The sequence below is a fragment of the Lycium barbarum genome, chromosome 9, assembly GCF_019175385.1.
Source record: "Lycium barbarum isolate Lr01 chromosome 9, ASM1917538v2, whole genome shotgun sequence".
Lineage (NCBI taxonomy): Eukaryota > Viridiplantae > Streptophyta > Magnoliopsida > Solanales > Solanaceae > Lycium > Lycium barbarum.
Window position 1 is genome coordinate 27,443,882 of NC_083345.1, and position 20,161 is coordinate 27,464,042.

Consider the following 20,161-nt stretch of genomic DNA (forward strand, 5'->3'; position numbering starts at 1 on the left):
AGACCGCGATCGCGGTGAAGTTGACCAATCAAGCCGGGGCACAGTGCCTCGCGAACGCGAGATATGACCACAAACGTGGAGGTCAAATAAGTTGACCCTCCGCGATTGCTCCCTGGCAACACAAATATAATGTTGTGTACCACAATATTATTCTATACCAAATCTAACATAGGATAACTATACGGAGATTAACGTCACCAAATGAAAATACCTAATAAACCTGCCTATAATTTGTGCATAGCTCTATCTACACCAAAATTTTGACATCACCGACTATCACCATACAACCAATAATGACATTTCTGAAAAACTAATCTGGACCTTACTCCAGGAAATGGCTAGCCACAAATGGAGTTCTTATCAGAAGCTTTGCTGCTACAGTAGTGTGTAAATAAGATAATCAATGTTGAACTATTAGTTTACTGAAATACAAAATTATAAAACTGAATTGACAATCCCAGCTAAGAGAACATCTGATGAAACATAGTTTAAACCTAGACCATAAACTTTTCGCAAATCTAGTGGCTCATATATGAGCTTGAAGGGTACATATTAGTTTGTCCTGGTGGGACTGATATCATCATATGAGACTAGACCCCTCTGTCGAGCAGGGGAGGTTGATCTCGAACTACTAGGTGATGCAGATCCTACTTTTCTACTGTGCTTCCTTGGAGCAGCATCGCGAGATCGAGGGCTTTTAGATCTTGAGGCTGACCTCCCAGTGGGAGAAGGCTGATCATCCACACGAGGCCCAAGACGAGACTTCAATCTGTCACTGATTTTAGGGGAGCGACTGCGTGAAGGGCTCCTACTTCGACGCCTCTCACGCCTAGGGCTGTGAGAAACACTCCTACTTCGACTCCTGCGCCGGTATCTACTGAACAAAGAAAAAGAAAATGGGGTTAAGGGATGTGAAGTCATCTTTACATGCTTAAATCCTAAATGATACAAAAGAGTCAACCAAACATCATAGACAGAAGAAATTGAAGGAAAACCTGGGTGGACTTCTGCCTCTTGGTGACCGTCTGTACCGTCCGGGTGGAGAGCGCCCAGAATAGTTTCTATAACTTGAGTACCTAAAAAGATAACAATGTATTTAGCATGCATAATGGATTTGCCCCTATCAGATACATTTTTACTTTTGAACTCAATTTACCTATCACGATTCCCCTGAAAATTTCTCCCACCGTGGTCATAAGGTCTGTAAGGTGCACGCTCAGGAGATGGGGTGCGATAGCGTCTTGCAAATGAATAGCGATCAGTGAAGCCACGGCCTTTCCGGATTCGTTTCGTTCCATCTGGAGAACGATTTTCGGATAAATCCTTGCCAGGACTAGAGCGAGATGGCTGAGTAGCTTTTCGTGAAGGACTCTTTGATAAACTTCTCTCCTTTGATCCAATTTGATGACTTCCATCATTTTGATCAAGTCTATCAGGTACTTTTGCTGGGCTCATACTTCGACTGCTCCGGCGGCTGGGCCTTGGCTTCCCCTTAGGACTTGGTGTTGGGCTCCTGTTTATCATGCAAAGAGAGAATTCACTTGTGTGAGAAAACATGTCTAACTATTATGAAGCATTCAATAAAGCATCCAATAAAGCCAAGGAAGGGACCTGGATCTGCTCGAATTATCAGATTCATGAATTGTGGCGAGAGTCCTTTCAGTTTGTACGTCTCCACCATTACCATTATTTGGAAGCTTACCATTCTTAGATATTTCACCCTCTTCAAGATTCAGTTGCTGCTTCAAAACAGCTTGTCCTTCGGGAGGGATTGATGATTTCTTCCCCAAACCTGTAACATAAGATCAACGAATAAGTCGGTAAATCTTCTTATAATTCATGTCTTTCCACCTTCATGAATAAAATTAAAAGTGACCTTTTCGTCCAGAATTTCTGGGCCTGCCATTTTCATCATCAGAGCTATCACTGCTGCTACTACCACCATTGCTGCTGCTGCTCATACTCCCACTGTCTGTGCCACTAGAACTCTCAGAGCTCCTGAATGCAATGAGAATAAAATAAATCTACTGAACCACCAATCGAATACATCTTAATAGCACAAATAATGGCGGACCGAAAATAATACCACTTGCGTCTTGATCTTTTATTTCGATGAACTGTTCTCCTCGACCTCTTACTGTCTTTTTTCTTCCCACGTCGACTCTTTTCTTTCTTAGTCGGCCTCTTCCTCTTCTTACGCCTTTCATCACCTGAAGAACTAGAAGAATAGGAGTCCAGCTTAGAATCTGAGTCAGAGTCTGAAGAGGAATCAGTATCTGTCTCAGAACTGTAAGAATCAGATGAAGAGTATCTCCTCTTTTTCTTTTTCTTTCTGTTGGTGGATGCTTTGCGTTTCCCCTTTTCTTTACTGTCTGAATCATCATCAGAGGAAAGAGCTCTAGCTGACTTTTTATTTTTACCTGGAGATAAGGCAACAACATACAAATGAGCAACAGAAAGCACTCTCTTAGATGAGGCAGTAACACCGCAGTAGATAAAGTCACCTTTCTCTGCTTTGGTTGTATCGTTACTTTTCCTTTCAGATAGTTCACCACAATTGACAATTTTCACAAGCCCAGAAGGCTTCCCATTGTCTGTTCCCACCTGTTCAATTTTCCTCACAATATCCATTCCCTTTACAACTTTTCCAAAAACAACATGCTTCCTGCAACAGAAACATAGATGTCAAGGTTGTAAGTGACGGAGAAAACGTAGTTGTAACTGATGTGCCCTCATATATCAGATAAGTACCCGTCGAGATGGGGAGTTCTCTTAAATATAATGAAAAACTGGGATCCATTTGTATTAGGACCACTATTTGCCATCGAGAGAAGACCAGCCTCAGTGTGGTCAACTTTGAAGTTTTCATCTAAATGGAGAAAAAAAATACCATCAGTAACCAACCTATTACCATTCATCAAACATTCAAAACATATATACTAATGTACCTGGAAATTTCCCTCCATATATACTCTCTCCACCAGTGCCTGCAAAACATTAAAAGTCCGTGCCTTACTTTCTGGGCAAGAGGTTGGAAGTTAAAGAGTCCTCTGCACCATTGACAGTTCAGAGCCCAGAAGGGGAAAAAGCATACCATTCCCTTTGGAGAAATCACCACCCTGTAGAAAACAGAAAGTGGTCATGGGACTGATGATTATTCCCCAATATATTGAATTAACGGGGAAATCAAGAAGCCCAATGTAGATTGCGCAAGAAACATAAAGGCAAAAATAGCTCATGAAGCGGATCAGCTGATATTAACCTCTCTACACAATTATTTTCTCACTTGAGAATTGAGATAAATGACATATACCACAGATATAGATATGCACTGCTTCACAAGAGATCCATAAAATATGTAAAGCAACCCCTTCTTAATCCCATACAGTGTTTTAAAAGGCATTTTTAGGGCGAGCCCCGGGGTGAAGCGTACCAAAAATGCTCCGAGGCATACGTGCGGGGGCGTAAGTATCATGGGGCGTACGCCCCAACCTTCAAGACATTCGCCTAGGCGTAAGCCCCAATATTTTGGGTGTTCATTTGGAGCGTAAGCCCCAAGAACTCTTTCAAATTTGAGCCAAAATTGCTTAATAAATCTTTTTTTTTTAATTAAATATCCAAAAGTTAATTTATAGTAAATTCTCAAACTAGAAATCTCAAAAAAGTCAAAAAACAAAATTGTTTATTCTAATTTCATAATCTTTTCTCATTGTTGTTTACGGAGTAACAGATACCCAGTAAGAGTTTTGTCCTCCAATTCTTACTCTGCTTCCATGCTTGCATTTTCCTTCTTTATGCTTTATTTTCTTCAAAATCTTTTTAGCATTCTTCAATTTATCTTTTTCAAAATAGTTTTTAGTTTTCGAATTTCATTTGGTATCGCTCTAGTTTAGATAATGTTCTGAAGACTCTATTTTTGGCTATTTGTATTAGAATGACTATTAATTTGTTATCTAGTTTTAGGTTTTAAAACAATAACTTTATAGTTATTGTCATTTTATCTTTGAATTATTAGGATAGAGTATCATTTTTATACCTCTAATTATGTTTCATCGTAGTCATGTTATTGGTGTAATGTATCTTTACGTCATTCACTTTTTCAATATTTTTTTAATGGTTCGTGCAGATGTTAGCATATTAATAATAGATAATAGATATATACATTTTTCTATTTTTTTTTTATAATTTTAATGTATTTTTTTATTTGTATATTTATTTTATTAATTTATAAAATATTAAAAATTAAATACCCATGGGGCTTATGCCCTGCCGAGGCATATGTAAAACATCTTGCGCCCACGCCTTTTAAAACACTGATCCATACATCAGGAGAGAAGCTAACCCAAAAAAAAAAAAAAAGTACTCATGATATTGGGGACCAGTAAGATGGGACTTTATGATTAAAGAGTATAATTCTCTGACGATGTAGAAAAAAGAAAAAAACTTGTGAACTTCAAACCCAAATTCCGGAATTATCACATATCAAGCTGGTGGATGCAATTGCTCTTCCTATGAGACATTAGATTAGGTAAAATAAATATAAAGGTACATCAATTCCTACATTGTTTATTCTCAAAGGACAAAGAATACAAATATCAAAGCGAGGGAGAAAGAGTACATACTTGTGCCATAAACCCTTTTATTACACGGTGAAATAAGCATCCTTTGTAGTGCAGAGGTTTCCCAGTAGATTCTCCAACTCCCTTCTCACCTTCAAAACATAACATGCCATTGAAATCACAACATTCATAAGATCAACCAATTATGCTCGTGAAATCATACAAGCACTGAAAGTCAATAAAAGGAAAATAATATTAATGTAGAAATGAAGTTACCAGTTTCAAAAAAACAAAAAACAAAAAAAAATTAATGTAGAAAATGAAAACCGATGAGAACAAACAAAACACCCATACACAATGATTCATTGTTATGCAGGTATATTTGATTTCTTAATCACTCAGTGCACGCATGAATAAGAAATATTCAAAAATTTAAACAAAACTTGCCCTCACCCCAAAATAAGACAAAATTAGCCGTGCTAAGAAAACAAACATTGGGGCTAACTCCACCCTAATAGTAACTCATGAAATGAGGTTTATTTACGACTATATATGGAGACAACAAGTCATTCCCTTAACCAATGTGGGATTTCAATGCCCCCACATGCCCGGACTTGAACAATTACAGAGGTCAAGCTAGGCCCATGATCTATTTCTTTTTATAAACGTGGTGCCCGGGCCAGCTTGCGCGCATCTCGACTAATTCCACGGGATACCTGCCACTCCCACCAGAAACTGGTACTAGGTAACTCTATCCACCCAGGCTAGGATATATGGGAAGAAATCAACTAAGTCTTTTTTGTCTCTATTGGGAATTGAACCTGAGACCCCATGGTTCTCAACCACTTCATTGACCACTAGGCCATACCCTTGGGGTCCCATGATCTATTTTTCTTAACATAATAACAAAGCCAGACATCTCTGTTCTTGTATTTCCCTACTTGGATAACTGCTGTGTGGATAACATAACATATGGTGGGGGGATCCACCACTAGAAAACAAACTGCATGGATAGGTCTAATACTGATGTGTTAAAAAAAAGGAACATTGGGCCTAACTCAATCTCAAAAACTAGCTCATGGTTGAGGATCCAAGACCATATACCATATAAGGAGACAACACACTCTTAACCAATGTGGGGCACTCTAACAAGCAGCATGGCAATTTTTTTTATTTTTTTTTATAAGGAAAATTAATGAGATATACGGCCCATGTAGGTCAAGCAGCATGATAAATAATCATTCAGCTCTAGGTTACTCATCAATCGACCAATTCCTTTGACCCTAAGTAACATTACCTTTCCCCATCAGCACACTTTTACTCATATTTTCATTGAGTAGGATAAAGATTCACAGAACAATAGATAGTCTCCCATTTTTTAAAGTAGCATTTTGGAAGGTGTTCATAGGCCTTAATTGTGGCAGGTTCTACAGGGAAGATATGATTAAGGCCACGGGATTTCATAAAACAACGGATAGTCTCACATTTTCCATAGCAGCATTATGATGGTGTTCGTCACTGGCCTACATTGTGGCGGTTTTTGTGTGTGTGTGTGTGTGTGTGGGGGGGGGGGGGGGGGGGGGAGTGTATGGGGGACCTCGAGCAAAGTAACCATCTAGCATGAAGCAAATAACATCTCGAGCAATATACCTGTGCAGAGTGACCGAAAATTTTCTGCAGTCTTTGGGACGATATCTGCAAAGAGCTGCACAGTTCAAAAAATAAGGCTAACTGCAATGTATGACATATCGTAACAATTTCAAGACGTTATGACATATCGTAACAATATCAAGACGTTGTTTCATCAGAAAGAGAAAGGAGAAATATCCCCCAAAAAAAAAGGGAAAAACCATGAACGTTGGTAAGATTTAGTTCATATATTACCTCAATAACAATTTTTTCTGCAGCATTTCCATCAATTGATACATCTAAGAATACGAGAGGATTTTTCTTCTTATTCATTCTGCACCTCAGACCCTAAAGATGTTGAAATATCATTTAAAGTCAGAACATATTTTGAACAAAAGAAATTCATTTATTGTTAGATTGTTGGATCAAATGATAAAACTATCCTCACAAATATAGAATTCTTAATCATAGGCGTCACAGAGAGAGGGGGATAAAGGATGACAGGAAAGCCACAGGAACATGTGAAATGTTTTTCCATGCGTAGACGATAGATTGGTCCATTGGAGCAAAAGTCAGTGCAACCATCTCAACAGCAGCCAATGGCTACCTAAAAATTGAATGAGACGCTACCTACCACCATTTGAAGCTACCTAAGTAAGACTATGAGGGGAGATGCTAGTGAAGCATGGTACTCTGTAGGGGTGTCAAATGTAGCCCCTATAAGTGTATCCTGCCCACTCGTCCAAAATTGAGCAGGTTGAGTTTGGACTAAATGCAAATATCAGCCAATTCAAGCACAAACCAAATTAACCTATAATAGTAGTTTGTCAAGTAACAAGAAAAAAGATCATCCACAATTTCATCCACTTTTTCCTCTCTAGAAATTAGAAAGAAAATAGAAGTTATTTTTCTTAGTGTTTAGCCAAACTTTAAAAAGTGCTTCTAAAGTGCATTTTCTCAAAAGTGCTTTTCAAAAAGTACCTTTGGAGGGAAGCTACTTTTTTTCAGCTTCTCAAAAACAGCTTCTACTTCTACTCAAAAGCACTTTTTCTTCTCTTAAAAGCTTGGACAGACACCTCAATTTCGAAAGAAAAAAAAAAGGCACTTTTGGCCTTGGAGAAGCTTGGCCAAACTATTAGTTTGATTAGGTAACTAAAGAAATTATAAAACAGACAAAAAACTAAAGCATGTATGAATTGGATGGGTTGAGTTATGACCCGATGAATCTAAATTGACCCAAGCAAAGTTCGAATAAGGTCATGACAAGTTTATTGACCACCATTTTATCCTGCCCATTTGACACCCCTAGTACTTGTTAAAACTATTGCACTTGATTGCTTACAGTAAGTATCAATTTGACTCCTCACTCCTGTCACCAACGGAATTATGCTCAGGCATGAATCTATCATAACAATTTCTTGTTTGTAGTATGAAATATTAAACCCTCAAATGTCTGATAACAAATACCACTACTAAGATTACAACAACAACCCAGTGTAATCCCACAGGTGGGGTCTGGGGAGGGTAGAGCGTATGCAGACCTTAATCCTACCTCGTAGAGGTAGAGAGGATGTTTCCGATAGACCCTCGGCTTAAGTAAATACCACTACTAAGATTGAAGCTAAAGAAGTGAACAGACAGAGAGAGACAGAGGTCTTAATAAACCCAACATATTTCTTTGTATAGAAGAATAATCAAAAGGTCCAACAAGCTCTAGCTCAATGGAAATCAAGACACCTTAAAACTAAATCACTTCAACCAAACCAATCTAGAAACTATCATCCACAGAATACTGAGGAAAATTTACACACAAAAAATCAACTTCTTTTTGTTTTCGGAGACAAGGGCAAACTCCAAAACCCCAATAAATTGACAACAGCTACAACACAGATCAGCAAGCACCGGGCTAACATTGTGAAAACGCATAATTTGCAAACAATGCTGAAGACAAATTAAGTGGACATAAAAAAAAAATTAATTTTTTTAATCTTTTGAGAAAGGGGCAAACTCTTAAACCCTAATAAATTCGCAGCAGCTAAAACCCAGATCAACACACACCGAGTTAACATTGCAAAACCACATAATTTGCAGAAAACACTGAAAAGAAACTAAGTGAACAAAAAAAAAAGATTCTTTTAATCTTTTGGGGAAAAGGCAAACTCTTAAACCCTAGTAATTTTTTTTTTTAATCTTTATCACTGTAAACCCGCATAAATTTGCAGATGGGTCTGCACATAAAGCAAGATTTCATCATAACTTAACAATTGCACAAAAAAAAAAACCAAGAATAGCAAGAAACAGAAGAAATCAACTCAAATCAAGAAGTTAAAAGAGTGTGGATTTACTAACAAGTGCAAATTGGGTATTCCACTAACGAAGTTGAAGTCCAAAAGCTGTGTATTATTATTATTATTAGCTTAAAAACAAAGAGAAGCCTCCACTTGTGTATTCTTGGAGGCGCAATGGAAGTGATGAAAGCGTGGGTGTGCGTGTTGTATAGACTACAGAGTTGTGTTTCACTTGTCTTTTGTAAATTTACTCCTTACCACCCTTGTTTTAAAAGGCGGGGGGCATTTGCATATGCCTCGGAAGGCTAAGCCCGAGGCACGGAGCGCAAGCTCATAATTATTTAATTTTTAATATTTTATAAAATAATATATATATATATATATATATATAGATGTTTTTAATCCTCACAAAAAAATTAATTAAAGTAATTTATTATATACAACATAATTTATAAGTATAAATAATACAATGAAAATTATGAAATGTAAATCAACTCTAACATCTTAACTTTCAAACAATGATAAAATCACAATTTCATAAAACAATATTACTTTCATACTATTCATTTTATCTCCCTATAAGCAAATAATCAATAAACTTCATCAGTATTATAATTAAAACATAACTCAATAAAAAATAAAATTACTTTCAAATAGAGTAATAATAAAATATGATAATTTTGATATATAGGACAAAAGACTAATGACATGTGAAAATATACAATTCGGTTATGTATTTTTAAAAGAAATGTAAAGTGATATTCACCCTCACGATGTTCTCAAATAATAAATATGCAATATTATGACTTGTTATTTGAGTTACACGTAATCATCTTATTTCTGTAGATCAAAAACTATTAAATATCATTCATTTGTTAAAGAATTATAAGAGTGAATGCTTTTAATTAAGGAATTTAACATATAATTGGTATAAGAACTGGTAGGCGAGCCCCGAGCGTTGGGTGTTAGGCGTGTTTAGGGCGTATAATCGGGCGCTTAGGGTGTAAACCTCACAGGAACTAAGCCCCGCACGTGAGCCCGGGACGTTTTGCTAGTGCCTAGTCCCTGGAGGAGTCCTGAGGCGAGTCCTGAAACTGCCTTTTAAAAAACTGCTTACCACACACAAAATTATTACTAGTATGTTATCGTCCAAAATTAACAAAAAAGATGGAAAATTAGGTTTCCTATAATTATTTTTTCAAACTTGAGTGCATAGACGATGTAAAGAAACTCTATACTATAGTAAATCACTTAATATAATTATAAATAATTATTTATAATAAGTAAATAGTAAATTGAGAATAACCTTAGAGGGTATGGAGAACTCAGATTAGGGTAGAAGGCTAGTAGATAGTCTCGTTTATCCTTTCATATTAGTGTCGCATTATCGCGCTATAATTTCTTGTGCTTTGATTTCTGCTACTATCTGTTATTTCCTATACTTTGATTATCTTATTTTATTTGTGATAGCTACTGTCCCTTTGTCAACTACTTCATCATGGCTCAGTCGCTTTCGTTATTTTCATTTTCATATCGCTTTGAATTTATTGGCCTTATCTGACCTCTTTTTATGTTTTCTATTGAGCCGAGGGTCTTTCGGAAACAGTCGTCTTACCGTTGGTAGGAGTAAGGTCCGCGTATACTCTACCCTCCCCAGACCCCATGTTGTGGAATTTCACTGGGTTGTTGTTGTTGTAGTAGTAAATTGAGAATAACACAAATAACTTGCAAGACAAATTTATGCGAATCATGTTAATATCATTTATATTATCAACTTATATGAGATAAATTCTTTTCTGAGCAGAATTCCCTGACTTATACTTTTATCAAAAAAAAAAAAAAAAACCCTTATAATGTTATCGCAACTAACACGTGCTTTGAAAAAGGAGTTACACCTAATAATATTAAAAAGTGGGAATAACAAAAATAAATTGGACATTATCACAACGAATTCTTTTCAAGTTCAATTGCTAGCGATCGTGGGCTGTTACACTCACCTCTCATTTAAAGATGTTGATGAGATCTATCCCATCACCACATTAGGGGAAGGTACTAGCTTCAATGTCACTTGTAATGATCTGATCTTGTTAAGGCATAGTCTGCTCTAGCTCACCCTTAGGAAAAGTGCACAGACAGGCCATTTCAGGACTTCTATTTAATGCTTTCATAAGTTTTTGAAATTTTAGCCGCTTATAAATCAACTTTAAATGTACGAGTTTGAAGTTTTAAAAACTTCATGTATGTCGTCTGAAGTTTGGCTTTGTCAAAGCCAATGTATGTCTAAAGTTCAAACCTTATACATGTCTGAAATTAGACTTGCCAAAAGAATTTCAGACAAAAATGTCTGAAGTTCGGCTTTACAATCCAAACTTGGTAGTCCCAAATTTTAGATCCGTGTGCCTAAATTTTGAATTACTAAACGAAGAGATTTAAAACCGGTCTGAAATTTAATTTCAACCTCGAATCCTTCAAACCACTTCAATGTTTGCTTCATGATTGAAAATCACTCTCAATAAGCAATTAGATTCTATAGTGGAGGTTCATCTTTTCCAAATATTCTTCATTTTTCAATAAGCAGTTAATTTTAAATTCAAAGTTAACTCTAAACCGCAAATAACTTGTATACCCAGGGGCACGTCTACTAAGGGTTGAGGCAGTGCCTGTTGGGGTATATATTATTAATCATGTGTTTGAATATAGTATTTATTATAGAACAATTATTTATTCATTGTTTAATAAAAAGTTAAATAGATCATGTACTAGTGTATGTGTGTCTTTTACTTATATAGTAAATAATTTACTGTATAGAGTTTAGCTTATACACGGAAGATTAAATCATCGGTTCTTATAAGTATAAAATTTATATTCACAATCTAAGATGGAAATTGGACAAAGCCATCGGTATGATTGTAGCACAAGATTAATATAATGTATCTTCATTATGGGAACAATATAGTTCCGTCTTCTTGTGCTAGTACATTCTGTATGTATTGAACGGACCAAGTAGAGATAAGTGTTTTTGTACTGAATATATAAAACAAATTCTCTAGTTCATTAAATGTACTTATACTATTAATCTTGATATAATTATTATGATCAACGTGATTTGTTCATTATGTTGATTTATTAAAAGGTACAACTCAATTGCGGGTCTATATATTCCTGGTAAATTGAATAATGGCAAATTACATTTGTGAAATAATAATTAGTTGATAGAATCCATGTCTCGACTTTGAGATTAATGATACCCCTTTATGGATGCTTATAAGTCTCATGTGAAAACCCTGCAGGTGAATTTTGTATCCGTCACATGATGTAAGTTAAGCAAAAATATAAAGGATTCAATTAGTCAATGAATTAAATTGTCATAAATTTAATTTAATTTAATTGATTGGCATCTGTAATCTTAACATGGGGAGTTAAATAAGTTTTAATGTATGATTTCGAAATTGAACTGAGGAGTGCAGTTACGATTTTTTAGTGGAATAATTCGTAATTTATTATCGTAATTAATTTAGATTTTTTGAATTAATTCCATAATAGGAAGCCTCGTTAATTAAATTTTGCGATCCTTGCTGTGCCCGAATAATAAAGAATTAAATGGAATATTATTTCTTGGTGGAAAATAAAGACCCAACAGGTTTTGGAAAATGGTGAAATCCCCAAAACCTGTAGTTATAAAATAGGGGTCTTATTCCATAAGGAAGATAAGGGGTTTTACAAGTTTCTACACTTTTTCCATAGAAATTCGCCCACACGAATTTCGTAGATTCTGACATTATTCGGGTTACACAGTAGAAGACCGTGGAACTTGAGGATGAATGCGCCGATGGTATTTGCTCGTGCTTGAAGGCTAGATTCGAGGTTGCATTCATGCTTCAAGAGATAAGTATCAATTTTATGTTTGATTAATATCTTGATTATGTGTTGTCTATATTACATGCAAGTTCGATCCTGACTATTTGTTTCCGCTGTTTATGTCTGTATGCCATCAATTGGCATCAACAGCCTGCTTGCATCTAAATAGATAACTTAGACGAAGATATATATATGTGTGTGCGCGTGATTCATGATTTTTAGTTCTATCGCGATAAAATCATACGAAACGTGAAGCTGTTATGAACTGTTGTCGGTGGCTTTTGTGACGGTAACAATTTTCTAGTTTCAGAGAATTTGTGAGTGTTGATTTAGGCAAATTAATGAAAACAAAAGAGAAAAACGGAGGATGCTGGTTGATAGGCTGCGACGAGAACGTCGCGGAAAGCCTGATCAAGTAATCTTTTAAGGTTTTTCTAAAAATTTGTTTTTGTATTAGAAAAAGAAAAAAATCTTGTCTGCTAAGATTTAATAGCTTTATTTTCTTTTCGGAAAAGGTCCAAAAATACCCCTGAACTATTGAAAAAGGCTCATAAATACCCTCCTTCCACCTTTTGGTCTAAAAATACCCTTCCATCCACCTTTTAGGTCTAAAAATACCCTTAAGGTTTGTTTTTGGCTCAAATATACCCCTCAAACTAACAAGTTAAAATTAACTCTTTTAAAAAGCCAAATGGCAATTTGTAATTGGTCAATAATAAAATTCCGTAATTTAAAAAAAAAATCCAAATTAAAAAAAAAATTGCCAATAATAAATTTTCAGTAATTTAAAATTCCAGATTTAAAAAAAAATTGCCAATAATAAAATTCCGTAATTTACATATTTTTTTAAAAACAAATTGTGTGGAAACTTAAAAATTAAAAACTAAAAAATTTAAAAATATGAACGAAACTGTTTTTTTTTTTTTTTTGCATTTTGTGAATTAATCAACGAAATATGTTTTTTTTTTGCATTTCGTGAATAAAAAAACGAAATAGGAAATTATAATTTTTTTTTTGCATTTCGTGTATTAAAAAACGAAATAGGATAAAAAAAAATTATTTTCGTTCATATAAAAACGAAATTGGAAAATTGGACAAAATATATTTTCCAATTTTGTTTTTATATGAACAAAATTAATTTTTTTATCCTATTTCATTTTTCAATACACGAAATGCAAAAAAAAATTATAATTTCCTATTTCGTTTTTTTATTCACGAAATGCAAAAAAAAAACATATTTCGTTGATTAATTCACAAAATGCAAAAAAAAAAATCAGTTTTGTTCATATTTTTTAATTTTTAAATTAAATAATATATGTGTCCAATCACAAAATGTCATTTGGCTTTTTAAAAGAGTTAACTTTAACTTTGTTAGTTTGAGGGGTATATTTGAGCCAAAAACAAACCTTAAGGGTATTTTTAGACCAAAAGGTGGAAGGAGGGTATTTATGAGCCTTTTTCAATAGTTCAGGGGTATTTTTGGATCTTTTCCGTTTTCTTTTTAACAAAGACTAATCTTTAAAAAAAAAAAATGTTGCAATGGTTGACGGCGCTAGGGCGCTGGGCAGAAGCATCTTGATGCTTCAATTTTTTTTTTCTTTCCATGATTGTTACTTAAGAAAAGGCTGCTGGATTCTTTTAAAGTGGGATCTTTAAGGCAACACTATTATTTTTGTTTTAATCATGAAAAGGGTGTAGCTTCACCGCAAGTATTTGGATTCAGCTAATTGGTATCTTTGTTTCATTGTGAAACAGAAAAAGATTTAGCGTATTTCATCTCTTTGGTTGAATAATTATATGAGTGTTGTATTATTACACATATAATTTTGGATTAATAAGAATTTATGATTAATAAGTAATTACTATTAAAGTGGATTATTTATGTGGAGTCATTTAAAAATTCTTAATAGGTTTATACATGTGAGATTATATTGATACATGAATGGAGAATTATGATTAATATATAGGATTCACTAATGTGATTTATTTATTTGAGTCATTGCATATTCTCAATGTATTGTCGAGAATTGTCCTGAATAAGTGTGTACTAGTGGTGGTGTTTTATCTACTGATAGAAGATGTGCCTTTAGATACTAGTAACGCTTAATTAAATCATGAGAAGAGATATTGAGGTTTTCATTCAGAATGAGGAAACATAATATCTTGGATTCTCAGGTGTATTGATCGGGAGGGTAATTATTTGAAAGAAGATTTTGTGTTTCTTATTGAAAGGAAGGACACAAAGTATGTCTTGTGCTCAGGAATAATTATAAAAGAGAATGAAAATTAGAATCGATTTATTTTAAGGCCTAAAGATGCTTAAAACAATTGTTTTTTCGAATTTGGTCATAGTTTTGGAGATCAAGAATTTCACAAACTCTGATTGACCTGAAATTTGGTGCGTTAATCGGAAACGACCTAGTGAAATGTGTTATTTCGGCATTTTGAGGTTGTTTAGATGAGTTTTAGGCATTTCTTTCAGATTAAAATGTGTTTTAAGTATGAAAAAATATTCTTTATGTCGGTTTTATTTATGTTAAATTTGGAACATGATTACTAATGATGATTTAACGTGAATTGATATATGATAAGGACATGGATCAGATTATTATTATTTTTCTTGAATCGCCTGAATAAGTTATTTTCCGAATTTGGTCATAGATTTAGAGATCTGGAATATTACGAACTCTGATTGATTTGAAATTCGGTAGGTTCATCGAAAACGACCCAGTAAGATGTTGTTTTTCGGTGATTCGGGGTTGTTTAGATGGTGTTTTGGGCAATTTTCGTTTTCTGAAAAATTATTTTTTTGAGAAAAATTACTTGTCTATGATCTAATGGTGGTAGGGATTCTTCCTTATGGTTTTCATGACTAAGTACTAGTGAAATAATAAATTAATGTGTTGACTTTAGGTCTTCCTCCCCATCGGATAGATTTATTATGGGCTGTCACTAGGTATAATCACTAGTTATTGATAACTTGTATTAACTCTCCATCTGAGTTACATGTTGGGTCTATGGAACTAGAGATAATGATAATGATATTCACTTGGCTTAAATTAGCAACATACTTTTCGTTTGAATTAGCTCTGGTTTTAAATTTATAGAGTGAATATCTGGTTTCTCATATATATGTTACATGAATTGTTCTTTTATATTGAAAATTGTTGTTCAAGATGCATGGATATCTATGTGGTGTGTTTTGAATTTTATATTCAATGATTACATAAACTTGCTAATTTCCAGAAAGCAACACTGAGATTATTTAAACATACTTTTAAAATTTTGTTCGTTGTTCTTGATTCATGTAGATTAGTACGCTAATGATGATATGTGATAAGAATTACTTAAGAAATGTGTATGTTTTTAAATTCTATTTTGGCTAGAAAAAAAAATATTTTTCTTATCCGAATTGATCATGGTTTTGGAATTCTGATTTTTGACGAACACTGATTGACTCAAAATTTGGTAGGTTCATCAAAAACGACCCACTGAGCAATATGCTCATGAACTGGGCTCTTTTTAGGCCATCCGGGGTCGTTTAGATGGGTTTTTGGTCGTTTTTCTGTTTTCTGGAAATTTTTTGTTAAATAAAACTTTTATTTCTTCAAACAGTGGTGGTAGGGTTCATTCTCTATGGTCTCCATTGTATATAATAGTGATATAATGAGTTTATATGTTGATGTAGGTCTTCTTCCCCATCGGATAGATTTATTATGGTAAATTACTGTGCTTCAGTCCCTAGTTAATTGATAGTTTGTCTTGACTCTCTAACTGAGTTACACGTTGGTTCAATGGAACTAGGGTTTATTAAAAGTGATATTTACCTAACTTAAATTAGCAGTTTACTCTCCATCTGAGTTAGTCCTGGTTTAATTTATGGGGTGAATTATCTGACATGACTCATATAGTTTGCATGAATAGTTAAGTTTCCCTATCGAATCTAGCTATTCAGTATGCATGGTTGTATGTGTGGTGTGTGTTTTGAATTTTATTATTCTTACTACATAACTAATGATCTATTTAATTATTATATCTCAAATTCTCAATAGATTTTATCCAGCCCACTTACTACTAGTCAGGAATTTCTTCTGATAGAGATAAGAGATTAATTAAAGAATGCATTATATGTAACTTTTGTTAGAAATAATTTATTTTCAGTTTCTAACCAAACAAGAGATGGATAGTTAGTTTATTTTTCTTGTAACTCTTGTGTTATTGAGTTTAATAAACATTTTATCTCTTGTGGTACATTGATGCGTGGACACTTTAAATTAATAACTCTTCTGAACTGAATAATGTTAATCTGTCCCATAAGAGAATTTATTTTTTCTTTCGTGAATTGAATGAACTTATCTGTGGCACTTGTGTCTAGGTCATTTTAATTTGAATAGAATTTCGAAGTTGGTCAAATGATGAACTTTTGAGGTTCATTGAAAGTGGAAGCACTGCCAACTTGTGAGTCTTATTTAGAAGGAAGAATGACTAAGAGACTTTTTCTCTTAAAAGGAAATAAAGTTAATGATAAATTAAGCTAATCCATTCTAATTTGTGTGGTATAATGAACTTCAAGACAAGAGGTGATTTTGAGTATTCTGTGACATTCATAGAAGATTACTCATGATATGAATATATTTATTTGATGCTCTATAGGCCCGAATATTTTGAAAATTTCAAGGCATTTATAGCAAAAATGAAAAGCATCAGGGAAAATATATTAAGTCATTGCGATTTGATCGTAGTGGCGAGTACCTCTTTGTAGAGTTCATTAGTGACTTATTAGATAGGAGATTGCATTTTCAATTGTCTACACCAAGTATTCTACAATAGATTGGTGCGGAAGAGAAAAGAAATATGACTCTTTTAAAGGTGGTAAGATTAATGATTGACTTATTTATATTTGCTTTTTTGTTTTGGGATATGCTTAGAAATTGCGAGTTACATTCTTAATTTAATTCCTTCTGTGTTAGAACCTTTGATACCCATAGAACAGTGGATTGGATATAAGCCAAATTTGCAACATGTTCGTCTATAAGGTTGTCTAGCACATGTGTTCAAAGGGAAAACAGATAAGTGGGAATCAAGAACGGATGTACGCATGTTTATTAGATATCCAAAGGGAACGAAAGGAGGTTTATTTACTGTCCTAATAGAAAATAAGGTAATTGTTAATACAATTGCTAGATTTTTAGAAAAGGACTATTTAATAAACCAAGTTCCTAGAAGTAAACTAGTTTTATAGGAACTGAGCAAACAAATAGCAAATGAGTCATCTAAAACTCAGAAGTTCAAGAACATTTATGTTCACAATCTAAGATGGAAATTGGACAAAGCCATCGGTATGATTGTAGCACAAGATTAATATAATGTATCTTCATTATGGGAACGGTATAGTTCCATCTTCTTGTGCTAGTATATTTTGTATGTATTGAACGAACCAAGAGAGATAAATGTTTTTGTACTGAATATATAAAATAAATTCTCTAGTTCATTTAATGTACTTATACTCTTAATCTTGATATAATTATTATGATCAATGTGATTTGTTCATTATTTTGATTTATTAAAAAGTACGACTTAATTGCGGGTCTATGTATTCCTGGTAAATTGGATAATGGCAAATTACATTTGTGAAATAATAATTAGTTGATAGAATCTATGTCTCGACTTTGAGATTAATGATACCCCTTTATGGATGTTTATAAGTCTCATGTAAAAACCGTGTAGGTGGATTTTGTATCTGTCACATGATGTAAGTTAAGCAAAAATATAAAGGATTCAATTAGTCAATGAATTAAATTGTCAGTAATTTAATTTAATTGATTGATATCTGTAATCTTAACATGGGGAGTTAAATAAGTTTTAATGTATGATTTCGAAATTGAACTGAGGAGTGCAGTTACGATTTTTTAGTGGAATAATTCGTAATTTATTATCGTAATTAATTTAGATTTTTCGAATTAATTCCATAATAGGAAGGCTCGTTAATTAAATTCTGTGGTTTCTGCTGCGCCCGAATAATAAAGAATTAAATGGAATATTATTTCTTGGTGGAAAATAATGACCCAACAGGTTTTGGAAAAGGGTGAAAACCCTATAACCTGTAGTTATAAAATTGGGGTCTTATTCCATATGGAGGATAGGGTTTTTTAAAAGTTTCTACACTTTTTCCATAGAAATTCGCCCACACGAATTTCGTAGATTCTGGCGTTATTTGGGTTACACAGTAGAAGACAGTGGAACTGGAGGATGAACGCGTGGATTGTATTTGCTCGTGCTTGAAGGCTAGATTCGAGGTTGCATTCACGCTTCAAGAGATAAGTATTAATTTTATGTTTGATTAATATCTTGATTATGTGTTGTCTATATTACATGCAAGTTCGATCCTTGCTATTTGCTTCCGCTATTTATGCATGTATTCCACCAATCTCGTTGGGTGTGAGAACAAAGTACTACATTGATAGCTGAAAAGAAAAGGGAGCTGTTTATAAGGAGTTGAATACTCTTAATGATGTGAGGCCTTTTGGGAAAAACCATGCGGGCTTGGCCCTAAGCGGACAATATTACATCATGTTAAGAGTATCTTTGAGCCTTTTAGCCCAACAACTGGTATCAGAGCCAATAGTTTGGCGGGACGAGTATGAAGATGGCGGAGTGTGGCGTGGGGCCCGGCTTAGTGCCTTTGCCCATCTATAGGCTGGTTTACGACCTTTACCCGTAGCTTTGAAAACGCATTCACAGCCTTTGAACTTCGGTGACCGTAAATACTCTGACAATGTGGATGACACACAGATATGTTGAATCTCTGACCCGTGGTATGATAATCAGCCACGTGGAACTTAGTTCGAGGGAGAGATTGTTGGGTGTGCGAACAAAGTACCACGTTGATAGCTGAAAAGAAAAGGGAGTTGTTTATAAGGAGTTGAATACTCTTAATGATGTGAGGTCTTTTGGGGAAAATCATGCGGGCCTGGCCCAAAGCGGACAATATCACATCATGTTAAGAGTATCTTTGAGCCTTTTAGCCCAACAGTGCCACGCCAGCTTGGACAAAAACACTATGTATATCCACATAAAATCATATCAATAATTCAATTGGCACCCAAACTAACAAATGTCGTCATGGCGCCAGTGGCAAGGAGCGAAAGTTGAGTTGTTGGAGATGACGCTTTGAGCAGATTCGCTACGCTTTTGTTAATTTTTTGGCTTGCGCACTAAAACCAAATAGACAACATACCTACACCGCTACACGGTAAAGTCCTCACACCTACACTGATACATGAATAAGTCCTCCAATTTAGGAACTCATTTATACCAGTTAGTATCAATATATTTTACATCTAAATATATACTTTACTTTAATGAATGAGACTCCGCAACTAACGAGTAGTGGGTAAAAATTGATTCCCTTTAGCATTATATTATCTCCCTCATTTGTTTTAACCTATCTTTGTGATTTTAAATTAAAATAGTTATATGAGGATCAATTACTAATTCTATATACTCCTATTTGATTTGAAAAAAGTACCTACGGGTTAGGATTTAAAATTACGGGAAAAAGAAAAATTAATGATTTTAAATGCTATAAAAATTGATTTATTTCAAAGAAGCTTAAAATGGTGAAAGTCAGCTGCATCATTTGAATATGACGTATTTCTTTGTTCTATTTTATGTATTATACAACATACTCCTAATAAAAGAAGTTGAATAATCAAAAGGGTTATATGAGAGAAAAGAGAAGATAATTATTTGAAATTTTATATAGTTTCATTTCTTAACTTTTTTTTATATATGAATATAAAAAATATAAAATGAAAGTAATGTTAA

General features: G+C 34.1%; 1 protein-coding gene across 6 annotated transcripts; it reads right to left on the reverse strand.

The window, feature by feature from the left end:
• Positions 1 to 276: 276 nt before the first annotated feature.
• LOC132610762 (peptidyl-prolyl cis-trans isomerase CYP63) lies at positions 277 to 8,722 on the reverse strand. Of its 6 annotated transcripts, none has more exons than XM_060325124.1 (14): positions 8,538 to 8,722; positions 6,444 to 6,536; positions 6,210 to 6,264; positions 4,623 to 4,711; positions 3,095 to 3,119; positions 2,949 to 2,987; positions 2,752 to 2,869; positions 2,505 to 2,665; positions 2,087 to 2,420; positions 1,877 to 1,998; positions 1,612 to 1,792; positions 1,157 to 1,513; positions 996 to 1,076; positions 277 to 877 (listed from the first exon to the last, which is right to left on the reverse strand). In XM_060325124.1, the coding sequence occupies exons 2-14, from the start codon at positions 6,519 to 6,521 to the stop codon at positions 553 to 555; spliced, it is 1,965 nt and encodes a 654-aa protein (XP_060181107.1). In that variant the 5' UTR covers positions 6,522 to 6,536; positions 8,538 to 8,722; the 3' UTR covers positions 277 to 552. The 6 variants fall into 6 exon arrangements, with proteins under 6 accessions (XP_060181107.1, XP_060181109.1, XP_060181108.1 ...); XM_060325126.1 differs by lacking the exon at positions 8,538 to 8,722 and adding an exon at positions 7,531 to 8,467; XM_060325125.1 differs by lacking the exon at positions 8,538 to 8,722 and adding an exon at positions 7,170 to 8,467.
• Between the last annotated feature and the right edge of the window lie 11,439 nt (positions 8,723 to 20,161).

Excerpts from the sequence above, each read along its gene's own strand:
- LOC132610762 (XM_060325120.1), bottom strand. The coding sequence starts at position 6,726 with ATGGAAAAACATTTCACATGTTCCTGTGGCTTTCCTGTCATCCTTTAT. Across the intron at positions 2,421-2,504 it reads TACAACCAAAGCAGAGAAAG|GTAAAAATAAAAAGTCAGCT; the intron begins GTGACTTTATCT and ends CCTTATCTCCAG. Across the intron at positions 1,999-2,086 it reads AAAAGATCAAGACGCAAGTG|GAGCTCTGAGAGTTCTAGTG; the intron begins GTATTATTTTCG and ends CATTGCATTCAG.